This window comes from Poecile atricapillus, chromosome 23 (genome assembly GCF_030490865.1).
Source record: "Poecile atricapillus isolate bPoeAtr1 chromosome 23, bPoeAtr1.hap1, whole genome shotgun sequence".
Taxonomy (NCBI): Eukaryota; Metazoa; Chordata; class Aves; order Passeriformes; family Paridae; genus Poecile; species Poecile atricapillus.
The window spans coordinates 2,737,038-2,754,687 of NC_081271.1; the positions used below are offsets into that span (position 1 = coordinate 2,737,038).

The 17,650-nt window shown below is 56.9% G+C and overlaps 1 protein-coding gene across 3 annotated transcripts; it reads left to right on the forward strand.

Annotated features, from left to right (window-relative positions):
- Positions 1–3,677: 3,677 nt before the first annotated feature.
- On the forward strand, positions 3,678–17,224 carry CCND3 (cyclin D3). Of its 3 annotated transcripts, none has more exons than XM_058855839.1 (6): positions 3,678–3,793; positions 4,023–4,330; positions 5,564–5,779; positions 12,253–12,412; positions 12,834–12,976; positions 15,584–17,224. In XM_058855839.1, the coding sequence occupies exons 2-6, from the start codon at positions 4,133–4,135 to the stop codon at positions 15,740–15,742; spliced, it is 876 nt and encodes a 291-aa protein (XP_058711822.1). In that variant the 5' UTR covers positions 3,678–3,793; positions 4,023–4,132; the 3' UTR covers positions 15,743–17,224. The 3 variants fall into 3 exon arrangements, with proteins under 3 accessions (XP_058711822.1, XP_058711821.1, XP_058711820.1); XM_058855838.1 differs by lacking the exon at positions 3,678–3,793 and adding an exon at positions 3,895–3,916 and having other exon boundaries at positions 4,026–4,330; XM_058855837.1 differs by lacking the exon at positions 3,678–3,793 and adding an exon at positions 3,905–3,923.
- Positions 17,225–17,650: the final 426 nt, after the last annotated feature.

Consider the following 17,650-nt stretch of genomic DNA (forward strand, 5'->3'; position numbering starts at 1 on the left):
GGGAATGGGATGAGCTGGGAATGGGATGAGCTGGGAATGGGATGAGGAAGGGAATGGGATGAGAAGGGAATGGGATGAGCTGGGAATGGGATGAGGAAGGGAATGGGATGAGAAGGGAATGGGATGGGAAGGGAATGGGATGAGGAAGGGAATGGGATGAGGAAGGGAATGGGATGAGGAAGGGAATGGGATGAGAAGGGAATGGGATGAGAAGGGAATGGGATGAGGAAGGGAATGGGATGAGGAAGGGAATGGGATGAGGAAGGGAATGGGATGAGAAGGGAATGGGATGAGGAAGGGAATGGGATGAGATGGGAATGGGATGAGCTGGGAATGGGATGAGGAAGGGAATGGGATGAGGAAGGGAATGGGATGAGCTGGGAATGGGATGGGAAGGGAATGGGATGAGGAAGGGAATGGGATGAGGAAGGGAATGGGATGGGAAGGGAATGGGATGAGGAAGGGAATGGGATGAGGAAGGGAATGGGATGAGCAGGGAATGGGATGAGAAGGGAATGGGATGAGGAAGGGAATGGGATGAGGAAGGGAATGGGATGAGCAGGGAATGGGATGAGAAGGGAATGGGATGAGGAAGGGAATGGGATGAGAAAGGAATGGGATGAGAAAGGAATGGGATGAGGAAGGGAATGGGATGAGAAAGGAATGGGATGAGAAGGGAATGGGATGAGAAAGGGAATGGGATGAGCAGGGAAGGACTGGATGAGCAGGAAGATTCCTCAGCCGTGGGCTCAGGAGCACCTGAGATGGGCCAAGGTGTCCCTGCGCTGTCCCAGCTCCTCCCAAACCTCCTGCATGGAATCTTGGAATGGTTTGGGCTGGAAAGGACCTTGGGGATCATCCCAAACCCTGCCAGGGCAGGGACACCTCCCCCAGTCCCAGACTGCTCCAAGCCCCGTCCAGCCCGGCCTTGGGCACTGCCAGGGATCCAGGGAATCTCCAGGGGGTTTCCTCTTGGAATCAGGAGGAATTTCCTCATGGAATCAGGAGGAATTTCCTCATGGAATCAGGAATTTCCTCATGGAATCAGGAGGAATTTCCCCATGGAATCAGAAGGAATTTCCTCATGGAATCAGGAGGAATTTCCCCATGGAATCAGGAGGAATTTCCTCATGGGAAGGGTGTTCAGGCCTCGGAAGACCCCAGGGAGGTTTGGAGTCCCCATTCCTGGAGGTATCCAAGGAATTCCTGGATGTGGCACTGAGTGCTCTGGGCTGGGGACGAGCTGGGGATTGGTCACAGGTTGGACTCGATGATCCTGGAGGGATTTTCCAGCCCCAGCAATTCCAGGAAAATGGATAAATGGCATCAGGCTCCATCTGTGCACTGCCAGAACCAGCCCCACATCCACACTGCCCTTTGAAAACTCCCACTTTTCCCCTCATCATCAACATTCCAAAAAAACAATCCCGATTTTATGATTCAGCAAAGACCAACCTCACCCGGCCGAGCTCCTGGAAGCCACTGGGGTTTTGTCATTTCTACTCCCAAGGAATTTCCTTTTTTAACCTTGCCCAAGCCAGGAAGCCGCCTATCTATGGCCAGCAGTGCCCAAAATTTGGTTTTCCTGGAATTTTCCCCCCTTTCCCTCCGCACACCCACACGATTCAGGCTTTTTAGGATGGTGCAGTCTAATTTGGCATTTCCAGCCTGCTGCTGTGGCTTGCAGAGAGGCTCCACTTCTGCCCCGTCATCCTCCTTGTGCAACGCTCCCTTCCCCCTTTTGTGGGGCCACAACGACCCCACAACCACCGGGAACAGGAGGAAACCCAGGAAGTCTGGGGCAAAAAAAAAAAAAAAAAAAAACCAAAAAGAAGAAAAAAACAAACCTGAAACTTTCAATTTCCAAAGACACAGCCCCAAAACCAAAAGGCCCAAAAGCCACCGCTGTGGTTTCCCTTTGCTGGAGTCAAGAGCTGCTATTTTTGTTAAAAATGTGGGATCTGGGGCCCTTCTCTTCCCCTGCAGGAAGGGGGGGATGCTGCACCCCGGATTAAAAGCAGCTGACTGATCCACAGGGCTCTCTCCCATGGATTCCTCAAATATTTCCTGCCCACACTGCGGGAAGATTTTTTTGTAAGGTGAAAGAAAGTTGGGGGGAAAAGGGAGGTTTTTGGGAAAAATTCCGTCTTTCTCATGGTAATTTATGGAATTTTCTCCCCCCTTTCTTTCCCTTCAGTTCTGCATCATCCTTGGGTTTCTCAGCACAGCAAATCCACGCCGATGACATCATTAAAAACTTGCCATCCATAAATTGCATAAATTGCAATAATTAAATTGCATCAATTAAAGCCACGTGCCCGGGGCAGGAATGGGATTCCTGCACTTGGGAAGAGCGGTGTGGATGTGACCTCGCTGTCACCGGGGGCATTTTGAGCCTCTAAAGCTCTGATCACAAAGATGGTTTTCATTTTCAACAACTCCCAAAAAAATCCTGAGCTGACAGAACAAAGACTTCGGGCTTGTCTTACTTGCTCTTATTAATTTGAGGTGTTCTTTTGTCACTAAAAGATTCTTTAGATGACAAAGAAGCGCCAAATGTGTCAAAATGGCACAGGTGGAAGCGGCTTAAGTGTCACTTGTGAGTGTGGGAGCAGCTGTGGTGGCACATCTTTGTTCCTTAACCTAAAAATGAATTTATTTACAGAGGAATATTCCAGCAGGATCGGTCAGAGGTGTCCAGAGGAGCCCACTTTGGGATCCTTTAGGGATTCAGGTTTTGCTCTGGGATTCCTGCAGCTCCCATTGCTCCGTTCCTGAGTTTTGTGTGGACAATCCGCTGTTTATTTTATATATTTTATGCTCTTTTCTGACGCTTCCCAGCAACAAAGTCGCAGTTTCTGTAGCCAGTGACAAAAATCAGGGAGCGAGCCACAGCTTCCCAAACCAGTCAGGCTCAAAGAGAATTCCAGTGGCTCAAAGAGAAGCAGGACCAGGTCCCAGCACAGAGCTGGGGAAGCCACGGTACAAAACTATTTGAAATTCCTTTGAGGACTGAGCAGCCTCGTACTTCTCAAAGGTGTTCCCGAACAATTGTGAATTATTCGGCTGACAAAGCCTTATCTCGGCAGCCCCCGCGCTTCTAATCTCCCCCGGAGCCGCAGCAGGGTGAATTTTGGAAGCCAGCAGGCTCGGCACGGCGCGGCTCCAAGCATGTGCACAGCTGATTATTTCCACAGCCTGGAAAAAAAAAACCGCGCTAAAAAAAAAGAAAAAAAATTAAAAAGTCATAGGATTCAACACTAAAAAATAAAAATTAAGTGTCAGGCAGGGACAGAGGGCTGGGAGCGGGGAGATAAAGGGGATGGGACGGAAGCGGGTGGCGGGGGGTGGCGGGGACCGCGCGGTGTCCCCGTGTCCCCCCCCCCAACATGGCAGCAGCGCCCGCCGCGCCCCACGTGCGCCCGTCCCGCCGGCGCGCCCCTGGCCCCGCCCACCGCGGGAGGGCCACGCCCCCTTTTTGGAGATCTTGCCTCTGATTGGTTTAGAGCGTGTGTGACCACGCCCCTCAGCGCGGCGGAACGCTCTGTGATTGGCTGCGTTGCGTTGCGGCCCCGCCCCGCGGCGCTCGGCGGCGCTCGGGGCCCGGCCGGGAGCGCCGCCAGTTCCCGGCGGCCCGCGGCGGAGCCGGCGGCGGCTGCAGCGCCTCGCTCCGCCCGCTGCTCCCTCCTGCACCTTCCTGCACCTTCCTGCACACCTCTACTCCCTCCCGCACCTTCCTGCACCTTCCTGCACACCTCTGCTCCCTCCCGCACCTTCCTGCACCCTCCTGCACCCCTCTGCTCCCTCCTGCACCTCTCTGCACCCTCTTGCTCCCTCCTGCACCCTTCTGCACCTTCCTGCTCCCTCCTGCACCCTCCTGTACCCCTCTGCACCCCTCTGCTCCCCTTTGCACCCTCCTGCACCCCTCTGCTCCCCTCTGCACCCTCCTGTACCCCTCTGCACCCCTCTGCTCCCCTCTGCACCCTCCTGCACCCTCCTACACCCCTCTGCTCCCTCCTGCTCCCTCTGCTCCTTCCTGCTTCCCTCTGTTCCCTCCTGCACCCCTGTTCTCCCCCTGTTCCCCGCTCCTGTCCCGCTGCCGGCCGCTCCATCCCGCTGGGTTCCGGGGCCCATGGAGCTGCTGTGCTCGGAGTCCGCTCCCCGCGTTCCCCGCGCCGGGCGGGACCCGCAGCTGCTCGGGGACCGGCGGGTGCTGCAGAACCTGCTGAGCCTGGAGGAGCGCTACAGCCCGCGCCTGTCCTACTTCCAGTGCGTGCAGCGCGACATCCAGCCCTACATGCGGAAGATGTTGGCCTTCTGGATGCTGGAGGTAGCGAAATACAGCGGGGTCCCCGGAGCTGCGGAGGGGACGGGATGGGGACAGCGGTGCTGTCCCGGTGTCCGGCCGGGGGGGTGATGCCGCTGCGGGTGCAGGCTCCGCATCAGCTCTGCAGCCTCTCCCTGAGTTTGGCTGTGCTGGAATTGGGATTTCCCCATGCAGGACCCTCCCCCGAACCCAAAACCAGGGGGTGAGAGACCCCCCCCCCCCCCCCAAAAGCTCCGCTCTGCCGGGCAGCCCCGAGGCTGGGGAAAATAAGAACGCTACTATTGACTTCCCTAAATTAAAAGTGAATCTGGCTCTCTCCGGGATGGAGTTCGGAGCGGGGGGGATCTCATGGTGGGCTCGCAGGGAAAAATCTCAATAAATGAGGATTCTGCAGGGCTGGCTCCTGTCTTTTCCCAGCAGGAAGCTCTTCCAAAGAAATAATGAATATTTTAATTTTAAAGGGTTTTTTTTCCCGCCCTGCTGTCACTCTGTTCCCGCAATCCCCTTTTCAGGAAGGGTTGGTTGATAAATGCCGCGTTGGAAGCCGCTCCTGTGGAGCCCTAAAGGCAGAGATGACACTGGCGGTTGTCACGACCTTCGTGTCATTGTCCCCATGGCCGGGACAGCCGCGGCTGGCAGGAGGAGGAGGAGGGTGGTGTTTGCTGCAGAATGAGGAGAAACCGCAATATTTTTATGGTTATGTCGAAAGAAGGAAGTTCAGAGTGACAAGTGTCATGATGCTGGTGGCAGATAAGAGCACAGGGCTGAAATTTGGACTTGCTGGACTCTGCTGGTGGCTGAGGGAGGGAACTTTGGGGACTCGGCGTTGATTTGGGTGCTGCCATTGATTCTCCTCGTGTCCCTGGGGTGCTCCAGGTGGAGCTGCCAGCCCTGCATCCTTCTCTCCACTCTCCAGCTGGAGCTGCTCCTTTGCTCCAGAGCTCCCCAGGGCAGGGGTGGCAGCTGGCTGGAGCCATCCCCAGCAGGTCACAGCAGAAACGGGGCCAAAGCAGGCAATTTCGGATTTATTCATGCACTCTTTGGAGCTGCAGCTCGGTTCTGCTGCTTTCCACAGGAAGATGAAGCCTCAGGATGCGACGGGGGCGATGCCTGCGGCTCCTTCCCTGCCGAGGCCGCCTGCCAAGTGTGAAACAGCAGCTCTGAAGCTGTGCTGAGCTCTCCTGCGCTCACCAAAACTTCCTTTTCTCTCGTGTCTCTGCCCCCGGGGCTGGCCAGGTGTGCGAGGAGCAGAAGTGTGAGGAGGAGGTTTTCCCGCTGGCCATGAACTACGTGGATCGTTACCTGTCCTCCGTGGCCGTGCAGAAGAACCACCTGCAGCTGCTGGGAGCTGTGTGCATGCTCCTGGCCTCCAAGCTGAGGGAAACCATGCCCCTGACCGTGGAGAAGCTCTGCATCTACACCGACAACTCCATCACGGCCCAGGAGCTGCTGGTAACGCCCTGTGCCCCTCCCAGCTCCTGCTTGGCATCGCTGTCCTGCTCTCATCCCATTCCTCTCCTCCTTGGGGAAGGGTTTTCCATCCTCCCCGTGCTGGGGAGCAGAGTTGTCCCTCGTGGTTGTGGAGGAAGTTTCCTGTGCCAGCACTGAGCTGTCACTCTGAGTTTGTCACTCCAGTGATGTCTCCAAGGCTCCAGGCTCTGGTCAGGCAGGTCTGGTAATGCCCTGTGCCCCCTCCCAGTGCCCAGCTCCTGCTTGGCATCACCCTCCTGCCCTCCTGATCCCATCCCTCTGCCTTCCCTTCTCCTTGGGGAAGGGTTTTCCATCCTCCCCGTGCTGGGGAGCAGAGTTGTCCCCTCCTGGTTGTGGAGGAAGTTTCCTGTGCCAGCACTGAGCTGTCACTCTGAGCTGTCACTCTGAGTTTTGTCACTCCAGTGACATCTCCGAGCTCTGGGTCAGAGTTCTGCCTCCCCCCAGCTGCAAAAAGCAGGGAATGTGGGAGATTCACTTCCACAGCAGCAGGAAAAATGGGATTTTAGGTGCAGAGTGAAGCAGCAGAGTGGCTGTGAGGGGTTTCTGGCCTGGGGTGCTCCTGGGAAGGTCACTTGGTGTTCCAGGGTGGTGGCAATGAGTGGAATTCCTGCTCTTCCCCTCCATTTCTCACCCTACATCCAGAAAGTTCCGTTCTGAGGCTCTGAAAGGCCAAATGTTCGCTGGTGGTGTCTGATGAGATCCAAACCCGTGAGCTCAGCCTCTGCCACGAGGCAGGAAATGGGAGAAAAGCCCTTTTTTTGGGGCTTCAGGAGGGAGCAGTGACCTCCCAAAGCCTTTTTTTTGGGGCTTCAGGAGGGAGCAGTGACCTCCCAAAGCCCTTTTTTTGGGGCTTCAGGAGGGAGCAGTGACCTCCCCTCGGTGACAGAACATCCCTGGGGACCGTGGGCTCCGGGAATCTCTCGGGGTTACTCATCACCGAGCTCAGCAGCTCTGGTTCTTTCGGGCTGGGCTGATCTGAGTGTGATCCGTGCCCCAGGTGGGCAGCCAAGCCACAGAACTTTCAGGTGTGACTCGAGGGCAGTTCTGGGAACTGCAGAGCTCTCTGAGCTGAGCCTGGTTTTTCCCAAGGCTGGGGAAAATCCCCTCCCCTCCAGAGCCCTCTGCCTGCAGTCATTAGTGGGTGGTGATTGCCTTAATTAGCCCTCAGGAGCTGATGAGTGCTGAGGATGCCCACAGGAAACTCATTTTTCCCTGGATGCTGAGCCCTGTCCCCATCCCTGACTCCTTCAGCTCCCAATTGTGGCTCCCAGTTGGGTTTAATTCTGATTTTTGGTGAGGATTTGCTGTTCCCAGCTCAATCTTGAGCAGGTGAGGAGTGGGCAGAGCATCCCTGGAGGTTCTCCCTCATTCCCAGGCTCCAGGGTTAATTCCTGCTGGTCTTTCCTGCTCCTTCCTCCTGGGAGCTGGGGATGGAGGAGGAAAACTCTGCTCCCTGTTCCTCACTCCTGATCCTGCAGGTCTCAGTCCTGGAATTCTCCTTCCATCCAGTTTTTCCTCCCATGATCCTGGGTCGCTCTTGGATGCTTCGTGATGCACTCCAGAGTCGATCTGGATGAAAACAGCTTTAACTTGGGAGTCAAAAGAGCTTTTTGGGGGGGCTTTTCCAGGCAAACTGGATCCTTTTCTTCTTTCCTGATGGGAATGTGAGCGCTCAGCAGAGCAGAGGTTTATTCCTGTTTATTATCCAAGGGCTGGACAGAGGAATTGGGAACCAGCCTGGCCCTAAGGGAGGGAAACTGAGGCACTGGGAGATCCCTGACCATGGAGAGTCCCTGGATTTCCGTGGATTCCAACTCTTTTTGGAGCACATTCTGCTCCAATAAAGAGGGAATTGAGGGAATATCCAGGGATCTGAAGGATTTGCCCTGGCTGTGGGACCTGAGGGAATTAAATCCGGATTACAACACCCATGGGAAAAGTCATCTTCCCTGGATTTCCATGGATTTTATGGATTTTAACCCCTTTTGGAGCACATTCTGTTCCAACAGAGAGGGACTGGAGGGAATATCCAGGGATCTGTGAAGGATTTGCCCTGGCTGAGAGCCCTGAGGGAGTTAAATCTGAATTACAACACCTCAGAGCTGCTGCTTCCCCCTCTGTGCTCATGCCCTGCTCTTTCCCAACCCCCTGGAAGAGGGTGGGGAGAGCAGGGGCAGGGGAGCTTCTTCAGCAGCCTCTGGACAATCCTGGCCTCCCTTCCATGGCCCGGGGCCATCCCAGCAGGAAGCTGGCTCACATTCCCGGGGGCTTTGCTTCCTCCTCCTCCTCCTCCTCCTCGGGATGCTTGGCAGCAGCTCAGCCCTTCAGAAAGGACACAGAACCTCGCTGGAGTTATTCTGGGGGAGAAGGAAATGATGCAAGGAGGGATTTGTCCATTTGGAGGAAGTTGGATTTCCGTCCAGGCCGTTCTCTAACCCACCTTGCTTTTTTTTTTTTGTAATTCTTTCTTTTTCATGCTTTTTTTAAATTTTCTTTATCTTCATAAAGAGTTTTCTGGCCTGGGGGAGAGGGGGTTCAGCTGCTCAGAGCTTGGGGAGAACAGCTGGAAATCACCTCCATCCTCCTGCTTTGGCTTGGAAATCTTCAGCCTCGGTTTTGCCAAGGGATTCCCTGGAAAAAGAATGAGGAGCCTCCAGGGAGAAGATGCAGGAGCAGCAGTGGGGAGTGAAAATCAGGGAATAAGAGCTGAGTGGGTGTTCCCAGAATTTGTGTTTCCCTTCTGGTGGCTCAGCTCCATCCTGAGCTGTCACCTGTCCCTTCACACCCTGACCTCTGCTCAGACCGTGGAAATCCAGCCTTTTCCCCACATTTTCCATCTGCAGATGGATTTTGGTGCTGCAGCTCCCCCAGCCCCTGGGAGTGAGCTCAGGAGTGTCCGCAAGGATGTGACAGCAGCGAGGGCCCTTCCCACCCACAGGGCCAGAACCCAAAATCGCTCCCAGCGAGGGCAGGGCTGGCTGTCACTGTCACATCCCAGCTGGAGCCAGACATTCCCTGCCCTCCTCTGAGGCTGCTGCAGCTTTTCTGGCAGCACCAGGACTCTTCTCACCTGGGCAGAGCAGGAAAGGCTCTGGGAATTTTGGGAATTTTCCTTCCTCCTTTATTTTTTGGGGTTTTTTTTTTTTTTTTTTGGTTGGCTGAGGTTTTTTGGTTGGTTTTTTTTTTCCTCTGGGGTACAACCAGGAGAGATCAAACTCACACCCTGCCTGTGATTACCAGCCCCACAGAGCCCTGCCCTGGGGGGATCTGGCACAGGGGAATCTGCTGCATTCCCAGCCCTGGGATGGGCAGGGAGGAGAAACAGGAGAAACAAAAGGACATTTTCCAGTTTCTTCCTCTGCTCCACTCCCCGGGCAGGGGCTGATTCCGTGAGGAAAAGCCAGGAAAAGGATGTTTGATGTTTGCTCCATCAGCTGTCCCTGGCCTGGCCTGGCCCAGCCGCTTTTGTTCTGTTCCTTGAAGGGATCCAGCCCAGATCCCAATCCAGAGGCTGCTGGGGCAGAGGAGAGGGACGAGCACGGGGCAGCTTCGGCAGGAGAATCTGCCCTGAGCTCTGTCCTGGCCCCTGGGGACAGTCCCTGGGCCTGGGGACAATCCCTGGCACCTCCAGCTGGCACTGCCAGGTCAGGGTGGCCTCAGGGATCTGAGGGATAACGAGGAGCCAGAGCTTGTCCGTGGGCAGGATCCATCCCTGGGACAGGCTGTGCTGGCTCCTGTGCCATGGCTCAGGGTGGCAGGGCCTCTGCTGGGCATCGTGCTTCCCTTGGATCTGGGGAAAATCCTTTGGGGTTTGCTTCCCTTGGATCTGGGGAAAATCCTTTGGGGTTTGCTTCCCTTGGATCTGGGGAAAATCCTTTGGGGTTTGCTTCCCTTGGATCTGGGGAAAATCCTTTGGGGTTTGCTTCCTTTGGATCTGGGGAAAATCCTTTGGGGTTTGCTTCCTTTGGATCTGGGGAAAATCCTTTGGGTTTTGCTTCCCTTGGATTTGGGGAAAATCCTTTGGGGTTTGCTTCCCTTGGATTTGGGGTTTGTTTCCCTTGGATTTGGGGATTCCTTTGGGTTTTGCTTCCCTTGGATTTGGGGATTCCTTTGGGGTTTGCTTCCCTTGGATTTGGGGGAGCATTTGGGGTTTGCTTCCCTTGGATTCAGGGATTCCTTTGGGGTTTGCCTCCCTTGGATTTGGGGTTTGTTTCCCTTGGATTTGGGGATTCCTTTGGGTTTTGCTTCCCTTGGATTTGGGGATTCCTTTGGGTTTTGCTTCCCTTGGATTCAGGGATTCCTTTGGGGTTTGCCTCCCTTGGATTTGGGGTTTGTTTCCCTTGGATTTGGGGATTCCTTTGGGTTTTGCTTCCCTTGGATTTGGGGATTCCTTTGGGGTTTGCCTCCCTTGGATTTGGGGTTTGCCTCCCTTGGATTTGGGGATTCCTTTGGGGTTTGTTTCCCTTGGATTTGGGGATTCCTTTGGGGTTTGCCTCCCTTGGATTTGGGGATTCCTTTGGGGTTTGCCTCCCTTAGATTTGGGGATTCCTTTGGGGTTTGTTTCCCTTGGATTTGGGGATTCCTTTGGGGTTTGCTGTGTGAGGAGGGAGCTCCAGGCCCTGCTCCAGTGGGGAGGGACTGCCAGACGTGTCCTGTGTCCCTTCCCAAGGACCTGGAGCAGCTTTCCCAGCCCTCTGGAGGCTCCTGGGTGAGGGAGAGCTCTGCAGTGGCTCTCCCCACTGTCCCTTGGCTGTGTGTCCCACTCAGGACATTCCACACCCATCTTTCCTCCTTTTCCCAAGCCTGATCTTCCTCCTCTGCTCCAGTCCCTCCCTCCACCCTTGCACTTGATGATCCTCATCCTCTGGAGCTCTTTCCCAAAGCTCCTTTTTGCTTTTTTCCCGTGGATTTGGCTTAAAAAACTCCCAATCCTGGCAGGCTGGGCATCCATCTGGGAGGTGGGAGGCAGGAATGGATTCCTGGGGGGAAAAGCAGAGGCTGGGAAGTGGCAGCTTGGGCCCAGGGTGGGGGTTTGGAGCAGGTTGAGCAACGTGTTTGAGCAACTCAGGGTGGGTTTGTTGTGTAAGGGGAAAGAGGGAAGGGGGGGAACAATAAGAAAAAAAGGGGAAAGTGAAGATCTGAGCTTAGGAAAAAATGTCACTTCCTCAAATCTGTCTGTTCTGGAGCTCTGGAATCCTGAATTTTTTGGGGAAAAAGGAGATTTGTGCTGGGCAGGGTGAGATCCTGAATTGGGGACACTTGACATGAGCTCTGGACCCTCAGCTTCAGCTCCTGGGGGGTTTTCCTTTCCCAGCAGTGCTGCTGTCCCCTGTCCTGGGCAGGAGGGACCTGGGGACACCCTCAGGCCTTTCTGAACCCCAGATCTGCTGCTGACCCACGGGATGAGGGGAAAAGGGGCTGGAAGAATCCTGGGAAATGGGGGAATTGATCCTGGCAGAGGTGACAGCAGTGACAGCCCAGCCTCCTCGTGTGTGGCCCCCAGTTGGATTCAGCTGCTGCTCCAGCCTTGCCAGAGCCGGGATTTGAGGGCAGGGATCCCAAATTTTGTGGGATCCCAAGTGGGGCTCTCCTTGTGTTCACCTTGGCACCCCCTGAGCCCGGGAGCTGTGGGGGGATGGCTCTGCCAAGGGTTGTCCCCGTCCCTGTCCCTGGCAGGAGCAGAGCCAGGAGGGGCTCAGGAGGTTCAGGAGCAGCCGGAGCTCCAGCTGGAGCTCAAGGGGCTCCAAGCCTTCCACCATCTGCTCCCAGCCTGGCTGGCTCCTGGAGATCCCAGAAATCCCTGCTGGATTTTTGGAGGGAACACCCCAGGCTGGGTTTGGAGGTGTTGGCAGCACCTGGGAACGCCCAGGGGGTGTTGGTGTGGCTGATCAGTGCTGGGGATGATCCAAGCACACTTGGAGGCTTTCTTGGTGGAGAAAAGGGATTTTTTCTGCCAAAAAAAGAAAAAAATAGCATTCCCAGCCTGGAATTCCCTCCTGCCTCAGGATTTGTGGGGCAGTCACAGCCCTGTGGTTGCTCTACCCTGAGCTGGATTGTCCTGGGAGCCTGGACATCAGCCTGTCTCCTTGGGAGTGGGGAAGGGATTGGGAATGGTGTCCCTGCCCTGGGTTTCCCTCTGTCCCTGCCTTGGATTTCCCTCTGTCCCTGCCCTGGGTTTCCCTCTGTCCCTGCCCTGGGTTTCCCTCTGTCCCTGTTCTGGGTTTCCCTCCCTGGGCTCTCACAGCACCTTGCAAACCGAGCAGTGTCCAGGGCTAATCCCTGCAAAGCAAAATCCACATTTTTTGCTCTGCTCCCGGCTCTGAACAGCCCAGGGCTGGAATTGTGGGCACAGCCCCTCTGCCCTTCCCCATCCTGCACTGGCCCCGGAGCCTCCTGAGCCATCCCATAACGTCCTGTCCTCGCTGACCCCACAGCACTGGGAGCTGCTGGTCCTGGAGAAGCTCAAGTGGGACCTGGTGTCGGTGATTGCCAACGATTTCCTGCCTCACATCCTGCACCGGCTGCCGCTGCCCGCCGACAAGGCAGAGCTGGTGAAGAAACACGCCCAGACCTTCATCGCCCTCTGTGCCACAGGTGGGTGCTGGGCTGGGCCCAGGGGTGCTGGGACACCTGGGATGGGCTCCCCACCTTTTCTGGGAGCTGGGTGCCTGCCTTCATTGCAGTCAGAGCCGTTCAGGGCGGGATAACGCTCCTGGGGGCTCTTAGATGCCGGGAGAGCTGTGCCAGCCTCTTGCTGTGCCTGTGGGAGGCTGCCCAGGGTTCAATCCCAACTTTTCTCGGCCTCTCCCTCAGCCTCTGGAGCCACCTCATCCCAGGACTTCTCCTGAAGGCCCTGGTGCTCAGCCTGTTCCATGCTCCTCCATCCCAGTTTCTCCCCGCCACGCAGAGCCCTCTGCGAGGCTCCCAAGCTCCCCAGGGAAAATCCCTCTCCCAATCTCCCCCTGCATCCTCACTGACGGCTCCTTCCCCGCTCGTGTCCCTGTGCTGGCTCCAGACTACACCTTTGTGATGTACCCCCCGTCCATGATCGCCACGGGCAGCATCGGAGCCGCCATCCACGGCCTCAGCCTCTCCCTCAACGGCTTCAGCGGCGAGGCCATCACGGAGCTGCTGGCCGGGATCACGGGCACGGAGGTGGTGAGTGGACACCGGCAATTCCAGCTGCTGGGATCCTCCATTCTTCAGATTTTCCATGGAGGGTGGGACTGGGGAGGGTGTGGGGTGTCTGACCTGGATGTGTCCCCGTGTCACCTGCTGCGGGTGGCCACGAGGAGGGACAGCCTGGGATGGACTGGCTGTGGTGATGGGCAGCCAGGCACAGGGATGGGCTCCAGAGGGCCCTTCCAGCCCCAGCTCCTCTGGGATTCGGTGGAATTGTGCTGTCCAGAGTGGTTTGAGGAGAAGCAAGGGCTGTGGGATGATCCCAAACACAGCCCCGGGCAGGGCGGGCTGGGCTCGGAGCCTTTGAAATGGCACACAAAGGGCAGGATCTGTTCCCTGCCGGGCAGGTGGTGGCAGGATCGGGTTCTCTGCCTGGGATGGGGACAGGGACACGTCGGGCTCGGCATCTGCTCCCCTCAGTGTCCGGTTGCAGGTGCCCTGGCTGGGGGGGGAAAGGGGGCTGGGACATGAGACATTCCAGCTTTAGGGACATCAGGATGGGGGGGTTCTCCAGCCCCTCTGCCACCCTTGGAGCAGGGACAGGGATCCCACTGGGCTCTCCAGGTCACTCCAATTGGGAGTTTTTCCTCTCCCCTTTGATCTCCTCCCTGCCCAGGTCAGTTACAGGAGCTGGATCAGGGGTGGGGGTGGCTGCCACGGGGCTTTGTCCGGGCGGGAGGCTCCCGATCCGTTTGTGCAGATGGAATTTTTTTGTTCTCCTTTTTAAAGAGAGAAATCAGTGCAGCCACCTGCTCCCAACCTGCTCCAGGAGGTCGGGGCTGTGCAGGGAACAGGTGGGAAGCAGGGAGGGTTCTGTGGAGGGAGAGGAGCTGAAATGGAGCCCAGCACCCTCCTGTCCCTCCCCAGCATCTGCTGTGCTCCCTGCCCAGGTGTGGGGTGCCTCACAAACAGCTCCAGCCCATTCAGGACCATGGCAGCTCCTCCTGGGATGTGTCCACAGAATTTGGGGCTCCTGGGAGAGCACCTGGGCTCGGGCTCCCCCACCTGTGGTGCTGCTGCTTCTCCCTGAGCCGAGACACAGTCACCAGGCTGTGACTCAGTTTCCCTTCTGGAGGAGCCATCCCCTTCCTGCAGCTCCCAGGCCCAGCTGGGCAGTGTGGGAATGCAGGGATGGTGCTGCAGGGCTGGGCCAGCTCTGTGGCCAGCGGGAGCCTGGCTGGGTGTGACCAGGCTGGCTTTGGCATCTCAGCCAGAATTACTGGTGGAGAGCTGGAAGAGCCCTGGGATGGTCTGGCCTTGGGGATGGAGAGCCTAGGATGGTCTGGCCGTGGAGATGGTCAGCCCATGGAGATGGTCAGCCCAGGGATGGTGCTGGACAGCTGGGGATGGTGATAGAGAGCCCAGGATGGTGGTGGACAGCCCCTGTCCAGGTGTCTATAGTGATGGTCAGCCCCTGTCCAGGTGTCCATGGTGATGCACAGCCCCTGTCCAGGTGTCCATAGTGATGGTCAGCCCCTGTTCAGGTGTCCATGGTGATGGTCAGCCCCTGTCCAGGTGTCCATAGTGATGGTCAGCCCCTGTCCAGGTGTCCATGGTGATGGTCAGCCCCTGTCCAGGTGTCCATAGTGATGGTCAGCCCCTGTCCAGGTGTCCATGGTGATGGTCAGCCCCTGTCCAGGTGTCCATAGTGATGGTCAGCCCCTGTCCAGGTGTCCATGGTGATGCACAGCCCCTGTCCAGGTGTCCGTGGCACTCAGGGCTGGGGCAGGAGGAGTTGTGCTGATGGGGAGCCAGGGAAGGGGAGCTGGGCGTTGCTATTTTCACTCACCACATCCTCTGTCAGTTTCTAAGAAGTGCTGGCGGATTCCTGGTAAGAGATTTCGGGTGTGACAATGTCCCATGAGGTGCAAACTGCCACCGGGCTGAGCCGGGCTGTGTCCGAGTGGGAGTTTCCTCCTCTGCTTACAGCTCATGGGGAAAAAAACAGAGCAGGGTTTGCATTTGTGGCAAGTGCTGCTGCTGTTGGCAGCCCCCTGCGCCTTCCTGTGCGTGTCCCCCAGCTCAGGGTCCCCTGGGGGGTGTCACAGAGGGGACAGGAGGGTGAAAACCTCCTGAGAAGCTCGGTAGCCACAGCACCGTTCTCCCAGCGTGGGTGGGAGGGGGTGTAGGGTGGATTTTGGGCCAGGGAGGGTCCTGCTGCCTCAGGGGCATCCAGCAGAATTCTGGCTCTGCTGCAGGATCACCCCGAGCTCTGGGAAAGCTGGGCTGGAGCTGGAGGGGGATCCAAGGACAGCCGTGTTTTTGGGATGGGGGAAGTTTGGGCTGTGCAGAGCTGCCCTGCCCTTGCCACGCTGCCGGAGCCACACCCTGGCTCCAGGACTTGGGGAAGCTCTGCTGGACACAGCATTCCTGCAGAATGGGGTCAGCAGGGAGGGGGGAGGACAACCAGAGTGTGGGGCTTTGCCTGGGGAGGGACAAGCTGATGGAGAAAAATCTCCTTTTTCTGGAAAAAATGCTCTGGGGGGTCAGAGGCGCAGCCCAGCAGCTGCTCTGAGCTTTTCCTAAAGCTCCCAGCCCTGAGGAGCAGGAATCTGATGCCTCCTGTGTGTTTCCCTGTTCCAGGACTGCCTGAAGGCCTGTCAGGAGCAGATCGAGGCGGCCTTAGCCGAGAGCCTGAAGCAGGCATCCCAATCCCAGCAGGAATTCAGCTCCAAGACGGCGGCGTACGGGGGCAGCCAGCCCACGAGCACCCCCACGGACGTCACCGACGTCAACCTGTGACCAACCGCCCTTCCCCAGAACTCCAGCCCCTCCCTGGACACCCCCAGCTCGCTGCATCCCCCCTGCCCACCCAGCACCTCCGAGGGGCCCTTCCCAGGCTGGGATTGTGGAGCGGGATCCGAGCTCGGAGCTGCTGCAGGTGGCCGGGGGGATGTGACCGAGGTGGTGCCAAGCCACAGGAATGCTGGGGACAGGGAGCAGGAGCCTGGATGAATTTGGAATTGTTTCTGTGTTGGTGTTCCCTGGCTCTTTGGGCTGTTCACGGTGACTTCCAGCCCTGTGAGGGACAAAAATCATGGAGAGCCAGCCCTGCAGGACCCCAATCCTCGTCACCGCCAGCTCCTGCGGGGCTCGTGGAGCAGCTGCTTGGTGGCCCCTCGGTCCCCATTGCTTCGTGCCACATCCCCACAGCTCCTGGGGAAGTCGTGCAGCTGCTTCTGCTTGGAGAGGACCTGTGGGGCTTGTTTGTTTTTGCTGTTGGATGTGGGATTTTGGGGATGCGCTCCCCGTCCGTGCCTTGCGAGGAGTTGGGGGTCGGGCGTCGTCCCCTCGGCTTTTCCGCCGGCCCACGGAGGCTGCTTAATTTATTGTTCACTGCTGGGAAATGGGGAGGGAGGAGAGCTGGGATTCCTCAGGGTGAGGTGCCACTCTCCTCTCCTTCCCAAAAAAGTGCCTTCCCCCTTCGCCCCTTCCCTGGCTCCCTGGGCAGTGGGAGACTCTCCTGGGAGGCTGCTGGGTCCTTTGGTAGCTTAGGCATCAGACTAGGATTTAAGGAAAACCTTTGAATGTGCTGCTATAGTCTGGGATGCATCTCCACTCTTTCCAGGGCAGGGATTTCGGATTATGCTCAGGAGGGGGCTGTGTTCACCCAGGTGGATCTCAGCTGCCTCCTGAGAGGGTGGAAAAACTTTGCTGCGCACTTGAGTTGGAAAAGCAATTACTGCATTTTTGTATTGTTGTTGTTGATCCTGTTAGTTTTTTATAAAAATTGTTGTAAAACAGGGAAAAAAAAAAAATAATGCTGCTTTTCTATGAGAAAACCATTACAGAGTGGAATTAACCAGGAGAAGCCGGAGACTCCACAGCGATGGGAGGCAGATGCTGCTGCTGCCTGGGGAACCTCTGGACATGTGGCTGTTGTCCTCCCGTGGGGGATGTGGAAAATGAGGCAGAAATCTTCCTTTTTGGATGCCACCAGCCACAAAAAAATCCGGCGGAAAAAGGTGGGGCTGCTGCTCCTCCCTGAGCCTGCCTGGTCCGGAAACCCACGGAGCCGCTGCCTCCTGCGAGCAGGAGGGCTGGGACAGAGCCTGGCTGTGCAAAAGGAAATGTGTTTCTTTTTTATATATATATATATATAAATTGAGTTTTTAATTTAAGAGTAAACTGGTTTTGGTGTTCACTCGCACGAGTCCCGCTGCTGGGAGAGCCAGAGAACCCCGTGATGTTGCAATAAAATATTTTAAACAAAAAAAACCCCAGTGGCTCGAGGGTTTCCCTGCGCCGTTCCCAATGCTCAGATCTTTCCCTGGTGCTCCCTTGGGAGCTCCAGCCCTGCTTTTCCCAGGATGGAACAGGGCAGGCAGGACCCTGAGGGACACCCAGGGTAGCTCAGGGATGGTGATGGAGCCGAACACCTTCCTGCAGGTGAGGTGCTGCCGGAGCTGAGGCAGCACCTTCTTCCCAGCAGGTTGGAGGGTGGTGGGCACTGGAGCAGCTCAGGAGTGCCACGTGCTCTGTGCCAGCCCAGGCTCCCTCTTGTGCCATCAGCTTTTGGCTTTAAGAGAAAATGGGGAAGTCACGGAAGAGGCGGTGATGTGTGGGGACCCAGCTCCTGCTCCTGCCGTGGGAGGTGACAGCAGGAGGCAGCTGCCCTTGGCACAGCTCAGGGTGCAGCAGGGGCTCCTC

What these genes read in the sequence shown, in the direction of transcription:
- CCND3 (XM_058855839.1), top strand. Translation starts at nt 4,133, where the DNA reads ATGGAGCTGCTGTGCTCGGAGTCCGCTCCCCGCGTTCCCCGCGCCGGG. An exon ending in CATCGCCCTCTGTGCCACAG is followed by an intron (nt 12,413 to 12,833) that starts GTGGGTGCTGGG and finishes TGCTGGCTCCAG; the next exon opens with ACTACACCTTTGTGATGTAC. An exon ending in GGATCACGGGCACGGAGGTG is followed by an intron (nt 12,977 to 15,583) that starts GTGAGTGGACAC and finishes TCCCTGTTCCAG; the next exon opens with GACTGCCTGAAGGCCTGTCA.